Source organism: Apostichopus japonicus, chromosome 12 (genome assembly GCF_037975245.1).
Source record: "Apostichopus japonicus isolate 1M-3 chromosome 12, ASM3797524v1, whole genome shotgun sequence".
Classification (NCBI taxonomy): Eukaryota; Metazoa; Echinodermata; class Holothuroidea; order Aspidochirotida; family Stichopodidae; genus Apostichopus; species Apostichopus japonicus.
The window spans coordinates 8699203-8717778 of NC_092572.1; the positions used below are offsets into that span (position 1 = coordinate 8699203).

General features: G+C 34.9%; 1 protein-coding gene and 1 long non-coding RNA gene across 5 annotated transcripts in view; both read right to left on the bottom strand.

Annotated features, from left to right (window-relative positions):
* The window catches only part of LOC139976918 (uncharacterized), a 472282-nt gene that overhangs the window by 153758 nt on the left and 299948 nt on the right, over window positions 1–18576 (bottom strand). The gene's annotated exons all lie outside the window — the stretch shown is intronic.
* LOC139976914 (potassium voltage-gated channel unc-103-like) overlaps window positions 1–18576 on the bottom strand; it is a 180024-nt gene that overhangs the window by 40266 nt on the left and 121182 nt on the right. For all 4 annotated transcript variants that reach the window (XM_071985801.1, XM_071985802.1, XM_071985800.1 and 1 more), the window contains 2 exons: window positions 12659–12833; window positions 6395–6681 (listed from right to left, as the gene is read on the bottom strand). In XM_071985801.1, the coding sequence (XP_071841902.1) occupies window positions 6395–6681; window positions 12659–12833 (462 nt within the window). The remainder of the gene's footprint in view (window positions 1–6394; window positions 6682–12658; window positions 12834–18576) is intronic.

An 18576-nucleotide genomic window follows, 5' to 3' on the forward strand; every position in this document is an offset into this window, starting at 1 on the left:
ACATACAGAAAAGAGAAAAAACAAAACTTTTCATTTCTGATTTAACAGAAACAACATAAAATATAAGTTGAAAACATTCACACTGCCCCAATTTTCATCTTGTCATATAGCGACAGTGCGTTATGCTAATGTCACTATTTATGTGATATTTTGTCACAGAGATTTTTACATTTCATGTTTAGGATTTTTCAGACAGAATGACATTTTTTTTAAAATTTTAAATGAATACAGTCTGCATGCAGTCAGCCAGAAACCTCTTCTTTCTGGTAACATAATTTTGTGCCACGCATGAGATTCTCATCAACTAGGGCGAAACGCCCACACTTTCCTAATGCTGCTTTTTCATTTTGATCACATGTTGAAGTTAAAAAAAAAAAAAAAAAAAAAAATGGTCATAGATGTTTGGTGTGAATCAAGCGAGTAACGTATGTGACATAGGAAGCCTAATAGTCCTTAAATGTGCAATAATATAATCTTTTAGCACTATTTTGTTTTGCGAAGATATTCACTTTTAAGCTATAATGATAGATGCATGGAATGCTCCTTTAAGCCAAATTGCAATGATGACGTCAACTCTATAACGTAGTATGATTAATGACGTATGTGAATAAATTGTTAAAGCACATGTGACGCATCCAGCTCATATAACAATTATCCGATATAAACAATAAACGGAAAAAAGAACGTAACAGCAAAAGAAATCAGAGAGTTGTTAACAGGATAGTGCAGGTGGTTAAAAAAAAAAAAAAAAACTGTTGGTTTTCATATTTCAAGCATCTTGGGAGAAATTTGTTCAATTCCTACGCACCTAGCATTTTACAAGTTATGCTGATATAGTCATATTCCAAACGAAAGGGAAAATATGAATGTTATGACTGTTAATAATAGTTTATCCTTATTCCAGTTTTAAACATATTCATCTTTTAATTATTATACATGTCATAGACTGCTCCTTTAAGGTTAATTCGACGATGATGACGTCAGCTCTCCTGCACCGGAGGTAAAGTTTAAAATGTAATCGAATGTTTTCTAAATTATCATAATTTATGTTTTAACGTAATGTTTTTACATAAGACATATATTTATTTAATATATATGTTTCCGAATAAAAACACAAAAAATCTGCAATTTATATCATTCTTCGGATAAAGGATAAACAAAAAGCTTAAATGTGCAAATTAGCAGAATTATCAGCAGCTTTTAGTTATTTTTGCATATATTGGGCTGTAACTATTCTTGAATTATCTTTAAAGGGATAGTGACTATTTTACGATAGGATATAGACTGAAGCAGAATGGTTTGAGGAGTTTCGAAACATGGCAGGCGACATGAAAGCAAGAAGTATACAATACATGGGGAACGATGAAACAAAAAAAACAGACTTAGACAAAAAACGAGAAAGAAAATGATACAGGAAACAAAACGGAAAGGAGAAAAGAAAAAAAGAAAACAAGGAATGAGAGAAGAAGAAGAAGAAGCAAAATATGAAAAAGAAAGAACGAAAAACAAATTTAGAGGGAACTATGAGGAAAAAAGGACACAGCCGGGAAAAGACCGACAACAAAAGCAAGAGGAACTTAAAATTAAAAACAAGAAAAGAAAAACATCAAGAGAAATATATTTAAAAAAAAGAAAGGCAGAACAAACAGAACAAACAACAGAGAAAAGACTAGAACAAAGGGCTAAAAAAGAAGAAAGAAACAGCTGGAAATAGACCGAAAAAGAAACAAGAGGAAATTAAAATTAAACACAAGTAAAAGGAAAACATCAAGAAAAAATATATGGAAAAGGAAAGCAGAACAAAACAGAACAAACAACAGAAGATAAATACAAAAAAGCAGAGCGCAAAAGAGAAGATAAACCAGTTGGAAACAGACCAAAGAAGAACACAAGAGGAAATTAAAATTAAACACAAGAAACGGAAAACATCAAGAGGAAATATATTAAAAATAAGAAAGCAGAACAAACAGAACAAACAACATAGAAAAGACTAGAACAAAGGGCAAAAAAAGAAGAAAGAAACAGCTGGAAATAGACCGAAAAAGAAACAAAAGGAAATTAAAATTAAACACAAGTAAAAGGAAAACATCAAGAAAAAATATATGGAAAAGGAAAGCAGAACAAAACAGAACAAACAACAGAAGATAAATACAAAAAAGCAGAGCGCAAAAGAGAAGATAAACCAGTTGGAAACAGACCGAAGAAGAACACAAGAGGAAATTAAAATTAAACACAAGAAACGGAAAATATCAAGAGAAAATATGTGAAAAAGGAAAGCAGAACAAACAGAACAAACAACATAGAAAAGACTAGAACAAAGGGCTAAAAAAGAAGAAAGAAACAGCTGGAAATAGACCGAAAAAGAAAACAAGAGGAAATTAAAATTAAACACAAGTAAAAGGAAAACATCAAGAGAAAATATGTGAGAAAGGAAAGCAGAACAAACTACAGAAAAAAGACGAAAAAACAAAAGGCGAAAAAAAGTTACAAACAGCTGGAAATAGACTGAAAAAGAATACAAAAGAAAATTAAAATTAAAAACATGAAAAGGAAAATATCAAGAAGGAAAGCAGAACAAATAGAACAAACAACAAAAAAACAAGGAAAGATACTGTAAGTAACAGGAAAAGTAAAGAAACACGATGAAGTGTGAAAAGGAAAATATTAAACGAAATAAAAGCAGAGGTTTCCATCAAACAAGAAACTTCGAATTAATGGAAAAGTAACAGAACGAAAAACATGATGTAATCCATCCCTCGATACAGTGAAAACAAGCAGTCAAATAAAATAAAAAGGTTTTTCATTCTGGTTAAATATGTAGGTTATGTGTCGTTATTAATCACAAAGTAATGTAATCCACTTCTATTTATCGAATTTTAGAACTAAATTACAGATTTCGATGGCTTTGCATAATTATTTGAACCTTTCTTTCTTATTTTGTAAGTGAGAAAGTATCAAGAATAACCTCACTTTAAGCTCTATTTTACGTTTATCATTAATGCGTCTCCTTCTCAAAATATGTTAAGCTATTGAAGCAAAAAGGCTTTATAAATTTATAAATTAACACTTCTCGCTTCGAAATCACCAACTTGTCTCTGTAACTCATAAGTACAACCTAAATAGGGAAACAGGATGATAAATTAGTCACTTATTCCTTTGCTTGACTACTTCAATATTTGAAGTCAAGGCCTTGCGCTACATGTCCTTTTTTTCTTTTTCCTTAAAGCAGCCTTACGATTTTTTTTTATTTCGATGTCGCGTTTTAATATGTTTATTACTACTAGGTAGTCGTATCAAGACATGAAATATTGTTTCAAATATTGGTTAATTAACCTTATATTTTAGTCGAAACGTTTAGGAGGATGTCCTACTTTTTATCAATTCCGATCTTAATATGTGCCCATAGTTATCGATATATCTTTGACTGACAAACGCTAAAAGCTTCTTTAAGTAATCGTGTTAGCTTAAAAGCTGTGCACATTTGATAATTAAAGTATGGATACAGTGAAAGCACTAATCCAGCGATACGTAGATAATATACGTAGATAATATATATATATATATATATATATATATATATATTTATATATATATACTATATATATGTACTATATGTACACTTTATATACATAGACTGTTTTATAATGGTAAGCAAAATACTAAGAGCACTCTCGTTGAGGTACCTGACAGCTATATTACTCAATATATATATATATATATATATATATATATATATATATATATATAAATATATATATATATATATATATATATATATATATATATATATATATATATATATATATATATATATATATATATATATTTAGACCATTTGCCACCCCTGGTCTCAGGGGCGGCAAATGCTTTTTAATATTGTTAAATGTAAGGTAATGCACATTGGTAGTAGTAACCAAAAGTTTACATACAATCTTAATGGTGTGGAGTTACAGGAAGTCTCTGTTGAAAGAGACCTAGATATCTACATTGACTCATCTCTGCAACCTTCTAAACAACTGTCTTGAAGCTGTTAAAAGAGGTAATAGGGTTTTAGGTATGATCAAGAGGAACTTCAGTTTTCTGAAAGAGGACATCGTAGTTAGGCTTTATAAGCAGTTGGTTAGGCCTCATCTGGAGTATGCTGTGCAGGCTTGGAACCCTTACTTTGCTAAGGATAAGGAAGTACTTGAAAAGGTCCAGAGGAGGGCTACTAGGATGATTAGTTCCTTAAAGAGGGTTCCTTATTATAGGCGGTTACAACTGTTAAATCTCACCACACTGGAGCTTAGGAGGTTACGTGGGGACTTGATCCAGGTTTTCAAGATTGTGTATGGTTTTGACAATTTATCCTTTACCGACTTTTTCTTGTTTGCTAACAGTAGTCGTACTAGAGGTCATTGTCTTAAACTCCAAAAGTCGCATAGTAGGATTAATATTCGGCATAACTTTTTTTCTAATAGGGTTGTGAATGAGTGGAATGGTTTGCCTGAGAAAGTTGTACTTGCAAGTAGTGTCCATGGGTTTAAGAATGCTTTGGACAAGCACTTTAAGCATTGTAATCGGGTCTGAGTGTTTGTGTCTTCAGTTTTTTTTTTCCTCTCTCTATAGTGTCCTTGATGGGGACTTAAGTGTCCCTCCTGATCCTTTTTCTACTAAACTAAACTAAACTAAACTATATATATAATACAGCTGTCAGCTTCCTATATTTAGATAGTCGGGTAGTGCGCGTGTACGCAATTAAGACTGCCACTGGTTATGGATTTAAGTCTGCTACTAGTCGTGGAAACTCATTACCATAAGGTTCTCTCGGCTCTCAGTCGATCTTGGAATTCAGGGCAACACTTTCTCTCGGGTTAACAGTGTGCGACGGTTCCCGACTCTACAACTTCCTTGTTTCAACCAATCTGACCAATCACAGGGAAATAACTCCCCAATCTGACCAATCACAGGGAAATAACTCCCCAATCTGACCAATCACAGGGGAATAACTCACCACGTGACCTAAACACGAAACCCGTCGTAAACAGAATACAATTGATCGGTCGGCGATGTTCCGCTAGTCGGTGTGAGCGGGTACGTTGTAAGACTGTGTGTGTGTCTTTACGACTTTCAAAGACTAGGTCGAGTTAAGTCGATCCTCTTAATTAGTCCACGGCAGTGAACGACTGGATTTTCACGTCTTAGACTTCGTTATCCGTTTCACAGGTTAAGACATTAGTCAGAGCCAACCCGTTTATTGTACGATAAAGATATATAACATAGCATAGTACAGCTGATTCGCACAGAGATTACACTAACTATAACTGTAAATCTTACAACTTGGTACCATGCACAGTAAATACTGGATTGTGCTGACAAGTATATGATAAATCGGTAGCATGTACTATTATGTTTACAGTAAGAACTGAGGATATGTGTAATCCCAACTAATGCATCAAACTGGATTTGTTGGAATTACACGTAATCCCCAGTCCTTACTGTAATACTAATAGCACATGCTACCGATTTATAGCACGATCCAGTTTTTACTTTGGTACTAAACTTTAACATTCAAGGTAGTAACTGTGTTCTCTGTGTGTATCGGGTGCTGCATGCATAGCATGATAAGGTGCGAAAGCGATATTTGTCCTGGCACCTAGGTCGAAATCTTAAAGTACTGTAACGTCAGTTATTTAGGGTCATCAGTATTGTCTTCGATAATCAAGACGAAAATGGCTAAATGTTTCCAAAAACTTCACCTTACAAGTTCTTTCCCTACAGGTTTGCTCCCTGAATACTTGTGCTATTATATTTACGAGACGATCTATTTGTTGCTTTATATACTGGTAATTTGATATTATTAGGAATGTTTGCTTGGCTATCCATGTTCTCTGTATTTAGAAATGTCATCAAAATGCAACATTTTGTTAGAAATATTTGTACGACTATTATTTTCCTCTGTGAATATATTATTTTAAAACGCCTTTTTTCAGAAAAGAAAAAGAAGAAAAGCCCAATTGCCACGATGACGTCATTCACCCTGTTGTTGCCAGATGCTTTCTCAAAATATTTAATTCTTGTTTTATTTTGGAAAATTTCATATTTTAAGCGCATTGAGCAACCTTTAGCCGGATTCTGCGCTATATATAAGACTAATTATTATTATTATTATTATCGTTATTATTATTATTATTATTATTATCGTTATTATTATTATTGTTATTATTATTATTATTATTATCATTATCGTTATTATTATTATTATTATCTTTCCCAGACAAATTGCTACGAGGCTATGAGTTAGACCTACTGGTAAAATACTGGAAAAAAATCAGCAGTTGCATTTAAAGCAATCAACTTTATAAAAAAATAACGTAACTTTTTTTTTATTATACTTAAAAATAAGTAAACTGACCTCGTCGGACGCCAGACCAAACATAAGTAGATCGAAGGGTATAGCTGCCATGACGTCTATCACGAACCATCCTTTCAGATAATTCTTGGCGATCTTGGCCGGATCAGAGACGACTTCACCTTTCTGGTCATCGATGAAAGTCGTTCGGAAATTGATAAATATATCGACAATAAACATGACGTCGACGATGAGGTCAATAATAACGAGTGGATTGGTATAACTTTCGGAAGGCCCCACTTGTGACCTGGTCTCCGCTTCCTTGTTTAGACTCGTTCTCTTCTGGTCGTCTGAAGTAGGAAAAGAAAAACATATATATATATATAGTAACATCAGCTACATGTTTAGTGGAGAGTTGAAGAAAAATGATAAAGTGGGTTGGGTGTCAGCAGGAGGGGGGGGGGTGTCAATGAAAAGTTTCACAGGGAACAACTCCTCCCTCACCCACCCCATCCCCAATCCCCCCCCCCCATTTCTGATTTTTGTGCCACTGCAACAATTAGCTACAGACATAGTTTTGATCATAACAAGGTACAAATTGGACAATAATTGTTTGGTACTATTTTTATTTTAGCAATACTATATATTTACTCTCTCTCTCTCTTCGTGGGAGTGTATTACTTTATCACATTTTAACAATGGTTTCTTAGACTCCGTTGTGTTGGAAACCACTATCGAGTCTGTTATGTTGAATTTCAAACCTTCTGCAACCTCCCTCGCAGCGGAAATTGCCGCTGTTCTTTAGCGTTCGCGCACGTTAGCGTAACGTAACGCGTAACACTCCCTCTATACATATAACACTCCGCAAACCACGACCACAGATGAGTGTGGGAACAGCCAATGGGGGGGGGGGGGGAGGGGGGATTATAGATTACGTAAAGAATGACTGTATTTTAAGGGGTTGAACTGATTATAGACAGACAGAACTCGTTTCTAAAGAGACTCTAACCCCGTACTCCCTACCTCTCACCATTCTTGAAATTCTGACACGTGACTGGTCACTCTGACCATGAAGCTAACAAAATATGTTCACACATATAATTGGATTCCGCTCGTTCCAAACCTGGGAGCCGTTATTGTAACAATTCTCTGATCCAACTAAGCGGTAAATAAATAATACAGTCCTTCCTATGGTACCCCTGCTACTCACTCAATCAGCAAACTGTAGCTCCTCCCCTCCCCTCCCCTCCCCTCCCCTCCCCTCCCCTCACCACACTCCCCTACCCAAAATCACAGAGAATAATATAATTGTGCATAAAAGGTCAAAAGTTAGCGAGTGACAATAACAAAACATGAAATCAAACTTTGGGACAATCATATTTGTTTGGCGAATTGTACTCTCCCCAGTGTTCCTATGCATTGTATATGTACCAGACATGTCGTGGGTCCGCCCATGTATAGTGAATAAAGTCTTGTATTTCGTATACACGTGTACTCATACACACTATAAAGGGGCATTCTACTTGTAAACCTACTAGTGTTGTTGAAGCCTATACTCGTGTTTATTTCCCCAAAGTTTTGTATAATTACAATATTATTTGTGTTTCAGGATGGGATATTTAAACCTATTGTACGGCTCATGTAACTTGAGCATAAAGCAACCTGACAATCAAAGATTGGAAACTGAGGTATTTTTTAAATTTTTTTTTATCCCTTATCCTATGATTCGTGATTGTCATTGTCATGAAACTTCAAACTCCAGCGAAAGCTGTTTTACAGACAACTTGTTATCTGAATCTATCAAATGACTCGTTCGCGGATGACTTATAGAGAATGCACATTGAGCAAATTATCACAGCCAATATTCTATATCATCTTCCTCTCTCCTTCTCCTTCTTCTTCATCTCCGCTTTTTTCTTCTTTTATCTTCTTCTGAGTAATGGAATAATACAGTTTGTATCAAACAGGCTAATACACGAGAGAAGAGTTCACAAGATTTGGTTTCACCGAGGGACTATCTTGCATGTTTTTTTCATATTTTGCACATCCACGGCGCCGGATTTACCGAATGGCGGTTAGCAGAGCCTATAGCGGTTTACATACAGTCACAAAGGTATATCAACGAACGGGATGACTCTGAAAAATGACGAAAGATTTGGAACATTCGGGACGGCAAAAACACCTTGTTTGTTCGCTCTATCGATCTAATATAAAAGGGATTGGGACACATCGAAATTCGTTCAGGTCTAATAATAATATATTTAGCGGGTTTTTGCTGCGGGATGAGAATAGTTGTTTGTCGAGTGTTATGAAATGTTCTAGGTTATAGTTATATAGTGGATAATACAATTATGTGAAATTAATCATCTCTGATCAGAGAGATCTGTAACCCTTTCAAAACGAAAACGACTTCAAGTGCTTTGGGCGGAAAAGAATATCATAGTAACCTATTCCTTATAACTGTTATAATTTGCAATTGAAAAGAAAACTAGAACACTTCATCAGAATCATTACAGAGATGAAAGTTTGCGCAGAGAACGTGGAACTTTTCTTCATAAAGAGCAAAACAGTGCCACAATGTATCTCCAAACGCCTATCTCAATATTCTGTCCCTTAATCGAGATATAGTCAATGGAATGTAACATGTTTTGACTAGCTGAAACCTCAATTACACTTGGAAGTAGATCACAATAAGTAATCCGTGATGACGTCATCATGACGTGTGTGTTCTTTAAAAGCTTCATTTTCGCACTTCTTTTGTAATTATCGCCATTACGTTGATTTATTTATTGGACCGGAAGTACGTTTGGAAAGATTGTTTCTATTATCTATTTATCTATTTTTTTATTTTATCTCTGTCCTCTGTATAAAAAAAAAAAAAATACAAAAATGCATGTAGAAGAGAAATATTATTTCCTCTTTGGATATATGATCAACACGCAGGCCTCTTTGTTAGCATAATATTGGTAATCAACTTCACCTATATGAATTATCCCTTTAAGTCAACGAATTCAACCAACCATGAAATGTTCTCTATTAACGGTTTGTAAACATAAATGGGAAGTCTGGCACTAAAGTTAACACGATGTATACTTGAGGAATTTGTAATGCACTGTAAACATATTATTTCTAGCCATGAAGTCCAGCGATTTCTTGACATAATGGCATCATGGGGATAATGGTAATTACATAATCAGCCGTATGTTTTACGTCGTCCTATTGTTAATGCCAAACATTTTGACTCATGAAATTGACGAATGTTTGAAGAGTATGTCAGTCGTTAACACACTGATGGACGAGGCTAAACGAACAAGAACCATAAATATATATATATATATATATATATATATATATATATATATATATATATATATATATATATATTTATATATTAATATATATGATATTAGCTTTGTGCCTACAGTTATTATTTTTTAATGTGCGTTAGATTCTGCTGTCACAATGGACAAACAATGGCAGCTCCCTGATCGTATTTCAGTCAGTTGGGACAAATTTACTAATACCACTCTAGATGTTGTCCACTTATATCATACTTCAAAGCACTCATACTGACAGTATATGAACAGTTCCTAACTTTGTATCTGCCAGAATAGGATATTCATACTGCTCGTGCTTTCATTACTATTGTTTTGAAGCATGATTGAGTTTGAGAGTACAGTATATTATAAAAACAATCTCCCAACTGGGGTGCGTATTTACATATATCATTCGAAAAACCATGCAGATAACTATATAAACTAATGTCTGTTTGGTATATATATATATATATATATATATATATATATATATATATATATATATATATATATATATATATATATGAATATATATATATATACTATAAATATATATATATATACCATAAATATGTATATATATATATATATATATATATATATATATATATATATGGTATAATATATGGTATATATATAAATATTGAATCACGTGACTGTATCAAATGAAAAGCAGGATGCAGCTGCCATAATTAACAATCATATTAATGTCGACAAAGGACATGTTATTGTCTGTTTTTATTTCATTTTTACATTTATATCTGTGTGTTTCTTGTTTTCCCCTTTATTGGCCTGTAAATATGTACTGGCCTTTGAACGCCGTACGTGACAATTTATATTCTTCTACAATACCATGACTGAATTCATCCCTTTTAATCCCTTTAAAATAAAGATAAATACTGCTCTTGATTTTGTTGTTACTTAATCATTATACTTTGTCGTTCATCTAAAAATGCAGCTTTGCCATTCTGCCCCTTTCTTAAGTGGACAAAATTAAAAAAAAGTCCTGAACCTGCTGAAGGCCTTATAATGATGTTTCATCGCTATATGAGAATCGTTCAGGCCTTTACAATTTAACAAATTATCGGTCACGGTTCAAAAATATGACTGCCCCCTCATAAATGAAGTCATTTCCCAACAGGAGACAAATCTCTTTAATCAGAATTGCATTTGAGTTAATTTGTTTTCCCCTCTTCTCTAAGTCCACGGATAATTTCACGTGTCTGTGTTTGCTAACTAAATGCCCCTAGGGACAGAGCGGTCGCCACAACAAACTGCTGAAAAACGTGAAGCCTCGTCAGTCGTCAACGTTTTTCAAGCTATTAACTTGTTATAGCTATATCATGAACGATAACATTTTGCAAAAGTATTCTAAGGAATATTGTCCTTGCCGTGCCCCCCCCCCCGCCCCCCTCCCTTGTTAAGATGGATTAAGACACGCAAACTGCAAGAGAAGCAAAAGGGGGTGAAATTTTGTAAATTAGAAATATATTATTAAGTTAACATGTTCTCTGACTGGATTATATGGTTAGTGTTTACCTGTATTATTGTAAAACATATTAAGGTACTGGCAAGATCTAGTTTTACACGCTATCGAATTCTCTAAAGTATTAAACGCTAGGCGGCGAGAGTCCTGCCCAAGGTCTATAGAGTCTGGTTGTCGAGTTACCTGCTTAGAATATCTTACTTTAATGGGGCTGTACTTATTAACAGCCAAGGAGGAGCACATGGGCCTTTCCAAGACACAAATTTCATTGTAGGCCTAATAATTATATGGTGTCTATGTATCATGTCCCAATAATAAGAGGAAATTCCACATTTCACCCCCCCCCCCCCCTCTTATAGACCACCTATACTCGGTGTGTACAAAGGTGTCTCGCAAACCTCAAAGAACAATTTTCCCCCTATATTACAAATAATTCATTAATTGTGACGTAAAGTGACGTAAGACAAGGCGTCTCTTTTTCTAATTGTTTTTTTTAATTGGATCATCCCAATTAGACCATGTCACTAATTATGCGGCATTCATATCTTTCAAAATTTTAAATTTCCGTGTCTGATCTCTCACTGAAGTGATTCTATGGGTTGTCATGACGTCATGGACCAGCCATTGTTTTATTGCCAATGCTAAAACCACTCTTTAATGTTCTTTCATATCATTCTTCAAAACGCTCGTATTGACAGTATGAACAGTATGAACAGTTCGTAACCGTTACAGAATAGGTACATGACAGTCCTACTGCTCATACTGTTCATTTTGCCAGTACAAGTGCTTGAAGCATGACATGAAAGAGTAGAGTTTCCAACAAAATTGTCTCAAATGACCACCTGTTTGCTTCAAGTTCACTCATGTCATAATCTGGGTCAATACCCAACGATCAATATCACGAAAGCGCACTGTAGGAATTGCTTGTAAATGTCATTAGGATACTGAGTAATATATGTTCTTCTAGCATTTATTTAAAAAATCTATTTTTTTTTCTGGACTCTCCTTTTAATATAATCATTCTCCTACTTATCCTAATATGTAATATGTAATTATAGTGTATCCTTTGGCAAATTGATCATATTGCGATGTCTCACAGCCTCCCTCCTATTTCCATTCCCCCTCCCCATTCCCACTTCCCCTTCCACCTCCCCCCTTCCACCTCCCCCTTCCCCCTTCCACCTTCCCCTTTCCACCTCCCTTCCACCTTCCACCTCCCCCTTCCACCTTTCCACCTCCCCCTTCCACCTCCCCCTTCCCCCTTCCACCTCCCCCTTCCACCTCCCCTTCCCCCTTCCACCTCCCCCTTCCCCCTCCCCTCCCTTCCCCTCTCTTTCTCTTCACTGAAGTGAGCTCGTAAACACATGAACAATGACACCATCATCATCTGCTTTACTAAATGTTATCTTCAGACAAAATATACCAGCGCAAGAAAAAAATTGGATTTTAATACATGCTATATGTATAAATATAGGCTATAGTAATATATAGTAACATAGTGATGAAGATAATGAGTTCCCTTACCTCGTAACAGAAAGGCAGCAGAATATGGTGTGAAGATTGCTGTATAAACCACAAGCAGTAACACGAACCAATCCCAAAGGGCTTTGAATGGCGAATAATGCAAGATAGTAAACCTATGTAGTTTACGAACTCTCAATTTCTTGTGGTTTATTTCATCGGAGGTGAGTCGAATCACCTGAAAAATAGAGAAAAAGATAAAAAATAATGGAGTAAAATGTAAGCAGAAATAGCAAAAAGAATGTCTTCCTTACTTCAACTCCCATTTCCTTCACCCCTCGGGGGTCATTATTCAAATGAAATTATACTGTGACAGAAGTGTGCTGAATGGATTTAGTATAGTTTCATCAAGCGAGTCTTTTAATGTAATGTTATATGTATTGGGATCGGTAAGTGTATCCAATATGGATCAGTAAGTGTAACCAATATGAGGTGTTACAGTCGGATATACACTTCAGGGGGTGGGTTGGAGTGGGTTGGGGTGGGTGGGTGGGTGGGGTGGGAGGGGGTTGTCAGCTGAAAGAGTATTGCAAACTTCCTCGTGTACAGTACATAAATATATGACATTTTTATTTATGCGGTACAACCAAAACAGTCGAAAAACTCTTCAAAAAGGTTTCAAACGTTGCAAAATACTGCTCCGTTGTGCACTTAACACCCCACCCCTCTCAGGCATGATTTTTCAAAGTAGAAGGTGAAACCCAATCCCCTGGATGACATAATAATAACAACAGCAGTGTCTTGATGATTTCGTAACGTTGATTTATGTTGGGTTGTTGACTGTTGACTCCATACTTAATGAGTGGAATAGACGAAACGGCTGGATAACGAGTCAAATACAAAAACACACAAGTCTGATCGAGCTGCAGGATGGCATGATGAAATAGAAAGAAAAGAAGAAAAGTAGAAAAGCAAATTATTCAGATTGGAAGCATAAGAAACTATACAAGTACCACTCAGAGGAAAGGAGAGATGCCGTTAGTGAGGGAGGGGTGAGGGGGTGGGCAGGGAAAGAGAGGGAAGGCTGGCAAAATCACCCTTAACCACGTAGGAAAAAGAGTATATAAAACCTTCCCGGTGACTGGGCTTGTCCTCGTAAGTAAAGTTTACTACCTACCGGAGTTTTAGTCACAAGCCCTCTACCCACCGGTGTTCCTAAATTATGTTCTCCCCATCCCCGAAGCCTCCTCCAAGTTTATGAATGTCTTTAGCTTATCAAGACCGCCCCGATATATTAGTCTCCTTCGTTGTTTCCGGAAAAGGAACATCAACAAAAAGTTTCCGTTTATTTTTAAGCTCCTTGTGTTTCCAGCATATACATCAGTTTTTACCTTTAAGCACTGGTTTATCAAAATAGATTTAGCATTTAGAGTGAAGTTTGGGGAATTCAAAAGCTCATTTTTTGCAAAGACTAAAGCTATTCTTTTACGCAGAGGTTGCACAGGCCCGATTCACATTTGTGCGTGATCGCAGCAGGCGTTATGTTCACGTTTGCGCGTGTTCGATTCACGTTTGTGCGTGATCGAAGCAGGCGTGAAACTCGAGTATAACATGTTCTAAGTTACCGTATTACGTTACGGTATTATGTACTTGCTATACTTCTATGTATTGAACACTTTTGCAACAGGAAGAGAACATCTGAATCTCTGAATATATATATATATATATATATATATATATAGATATATATATATATATATATATATATATATATATATATATATATGTATATATAGATATATATATATATATATATATATATATATATATATATATATATATATATATATATATATATATATATATATTTAATTATTTAATCTACGTGATAAACCAAATGAACCTTAAAGAATGTCTTTATACAACATAATAAGCATGATCTGTTGTATACCCCCTTTACAAAGCAGTTAGTTTCAGTCCAAGTTATATAGCAATATCACTTTCAACTTTTGAACTAAAATGACATTTGCAACAGCTGAGGTCTATGATTTAAAGTCCTTTCATGGCCTCAAATGATAATGCTTACAAGGTGATACAAATTTCTCCAGGAATATAGCTACAGAAAAATTACTGGCTCTCATTCCCCCTCCCTTTGTTTTTGCCTTGGACTATATAACATAACAAAACAAAAATTCCGCCTAAAGTCATCCTTTAACGGTTCGCTTCCAAAAGTTTCATGGCAATCCGTTTTCGACCTAGACCTATATATCTCTTCACGTGAGAAAGCTACATAGTATGGTAGGTTTTGTTTTGACTAGACAGACGAGCCGTCTGCAAACGATTATTACAATCCGGGATTTTTCAAAACGTGTTTATTAATATATATCGTCTTCATATACCTTGCGAAATGAGTTTCTGCATGATTACATATAGGCCTGTACCAAGACGGATTTGCATGACACGAGTCATCTGATACTCATGGCCCCTTTAAAAGGTGCGTACCCGTTAATCAGTTAAAACTGATATGTATTATAATTTCTTAACATGTGTTATATTTACAACCAGTTGCTACTGAGAAGGACTTGCAAACAGAAAATATTAAACACACACAAAATCATATGTATAATGATTGACTGGACTAACCAGACTATACTCTAAATGTTTCGCCAATTAGTTACCACATTTTAACAGAAAGTGGATGACACTTTGCTACAAAACGCTAAGTATCTGCAATTTTACACCATCCGTACAAGGTGTACTTACTAGTCAAACATAGGGACAGTTGTTTAGACTCCTAACCAGTCATTAGTTTTAACTGACAAGTCGTTGAGTAATGAATTCGTCTGTTAGTAATGTTTTTTTCACAGTAGCATCTGCTGACAGGTCTAACATGTGTTACGGTGTTACTGATACACTTCAGATTATACCGATTAACAGTTGTCTCTTACAGTACAAACTGATCGATCCATGGACATTGAGTGAACGGTATAAAGGTACTGGGCACAACAAGTACAAGCAGAATTTCCCCCTCGATCTGATTACAAGTACAAGACAGCATGTAACACTCAACATTCAACGTGACATAAAATATAACATATACATATATATATAACTATAACTATATAACTATAACTATAATTATATAACTATAACTATATATATATATATATACATATATATATATATAAATATAACTATATATATAACTATATATATATAACTATATATATAAATATATATATAAATATATATAACTATATATATATATATAACTATATATAACTATATATATATATATATATATATATATATATATATATAGCTTAGTATAGAAATCCACATGTAATTATATTTATAATCATCATGATTTCGTATTCTGAAAATGGCCTTTCTCTTTTTTGATATATTCTAATGTAATATAATGAAAGCTTATCCTTGATTGTAATTTAACATAAAGCCCGTGTGTATGGGCAGACACCCGCTCTCAGCGTGTTGTTCAATTAACAGTAATTGCGGGGGTTTACTGCGTACAATAAATGTGTTTATTACACACAATTATGTTCTGGTTCAGGATTTATTTATCACGATGGGACACGTGCAAATCATATTTAGCAACAAAAATCGCTAACGAATTAAAGAAAAAATATTTAAGAAAATCTCTGCAGCAGGAAAGATAAATTGATACAGGATTAGTTAACGTGTGTCGTTGTTTACTTCTTTTGTTCACATACGCGAAAAACATTAAATTGAGTGTAAGTTTACCCACGTAGGTTTAAAAAAAAACGTTTTTTTATATATATAACTATTGAGTTATGTTTTATGCTTATTGAAATGCTGTTTCTGGCAAATTATATCCTCGGTGTGATGTAACCGAGCCAAAGTTTACCTGTATTACACATTTGTTTGTTTTCATAGCTTGCTGCAAAGCAATTGCATGGTTTAATTGGATCGTATATGTTGTTAAGTTAGTAAATGTCTATATTCCTTATTTTTTCAATAATTATTACATTCCATTCAAAAAGAATGTCGGATCCAACTTATATTATTATAGATTTCTTCAGAAAGATTTCAGAGCAAGCCTAAGACGATGTACTAAATTAATTGACATTTGTAAAGATTTCTTTACAGAATCCCTGTTTCAAACCAAGCGAATCTTACATGAACGAAACTGTGAGTCTATTCTGAGATTATTAAATTACCCAACGTGCTTAGAATATCCAATATACACAAGCTTACATACGGTGGTGGGTCGTGGGGGGGGGGTCGCGGGGTGCGGGATTCCCACACCTCTAGTGAAATTAAAAAATCGGTCTCAATTTAATCTATACCAAGTCGGTCTGAAGAATGGAGCCTAATTCAACGTGGTCTTGCACCCATGAGTAATAAAACGAAGATAAAGAATTAAAAACGAGATAAATTTAAGGTCGCTACGAGAGAACAAGAAATGCCCCCATATTCCAAAGAAAAGCTTCCTTGGACTTTGTCCCCTGTGTCTTAATTTGGACTTTAAAAACATTCCAGAGGTATAGAGTTTCTCTCTCTCATATATAGTTTTCTTCTGCGAAAGAACGAGATATATGCATATATGGTACACGACCCCCCTCCCCCTCACCAACCCCTCCCACCACTTGGGCTCTGAGATACATTACATGGAATAAGAGAGTAAAACCTCTGTGTAAAATGGGGGTATCTCCTCTAAACTTGCTGCGGTTGTTGCCCCACCCATTATTCTCCCAGTTTAATACAGTTTACAGTTGTAATTAGCTAACAAATATGCAGGGCTTTTATTTTGGTTTACTTTTCGAAACGTTGCTCGGTCAGTCAATGAAGTCGATGGCAGAAGAGCTCAATGGTCTCGAAATTGGCCTACCCCTCCCCCACCCCTCCCCTCCCCCTTCCCTGCAAAAAGGATAGAACGTTGAATGTATGCCACTGTCTGTATCCTGGGTCATACAGAATACTTAATGTGTACATCATGCCTGCATCTTATGAATAAAAAAATGAGTTGTTCGAATTCAGGCTAAGTGTTATCATGAGATATCTGTAACGAGGCGAAAATAAAACGTAATTCGAAACGGACTCTGCAATGAAGAAACAATTTATGCCACGCACGCTCCCAATTCTTTGTTTGAAGAGTATATAATACTTGTAATGTGTATACAAGGTCATTGGAATACGAATTAGGCTAACTGACGTTATCATTTCTATCTTTACAATATTTCTCAGTTATTAGGGCAAATTTGAGGATAATATTGTTTCTTTCCTCAAATATATTTGGAATCATGGTACCTTTCGTTTTCTTTTTCCTCGCTTTGACAACGAAAAAGAAGCATTAAGAGAAACGGATGCTACGTCATGTGAGGTTAACGTCAGATATAGAAGTACACGTTGGCAACTCGCTGGTCATTGACAGCAACAAAAATCCCTCGCCTTCAAATATCTTACTATTTGAAAAAGATTAACTTATCCTAGTTAAAGTTAAGAAATATTGATGTGAAATCAATTCAGAGCCATCATTATTCAGCAGAAAAAGAAAGAAAGAAGTGAACGGAATATTCCTATACCAGGAAGTTTATATAGCTATTCGCACAACTGGTACACGTGTTATTGAACTTGCTTTTCTACCTATGATATTACAGATTTAAGCATCATTAACACATGGTACGAACAATTCCCTGACTCAGTGTATATCGATCTGTTGCTAAATTGACATTGGTGTTTATGGTTGTCGACAGATTAAAACTTCCACAAAGAAAGTGAAAGTTAAGTTTACAAACAAAGGAATCAAATAATTCACCCTTGTTTTACCTTAAACTATAGTTACATATCTTTTCAATGTATCTCTGCTTACTAGAGCAAAGACTGATGTCTGTGTGCAAAAAGCTGTACATCAGTTTTTACAGCCACATATACGTCACTTAGTCTGATGATTTTCGATATTATTACCCCAAAAATTGCAAAAGAGAATTTTTTATTATTAA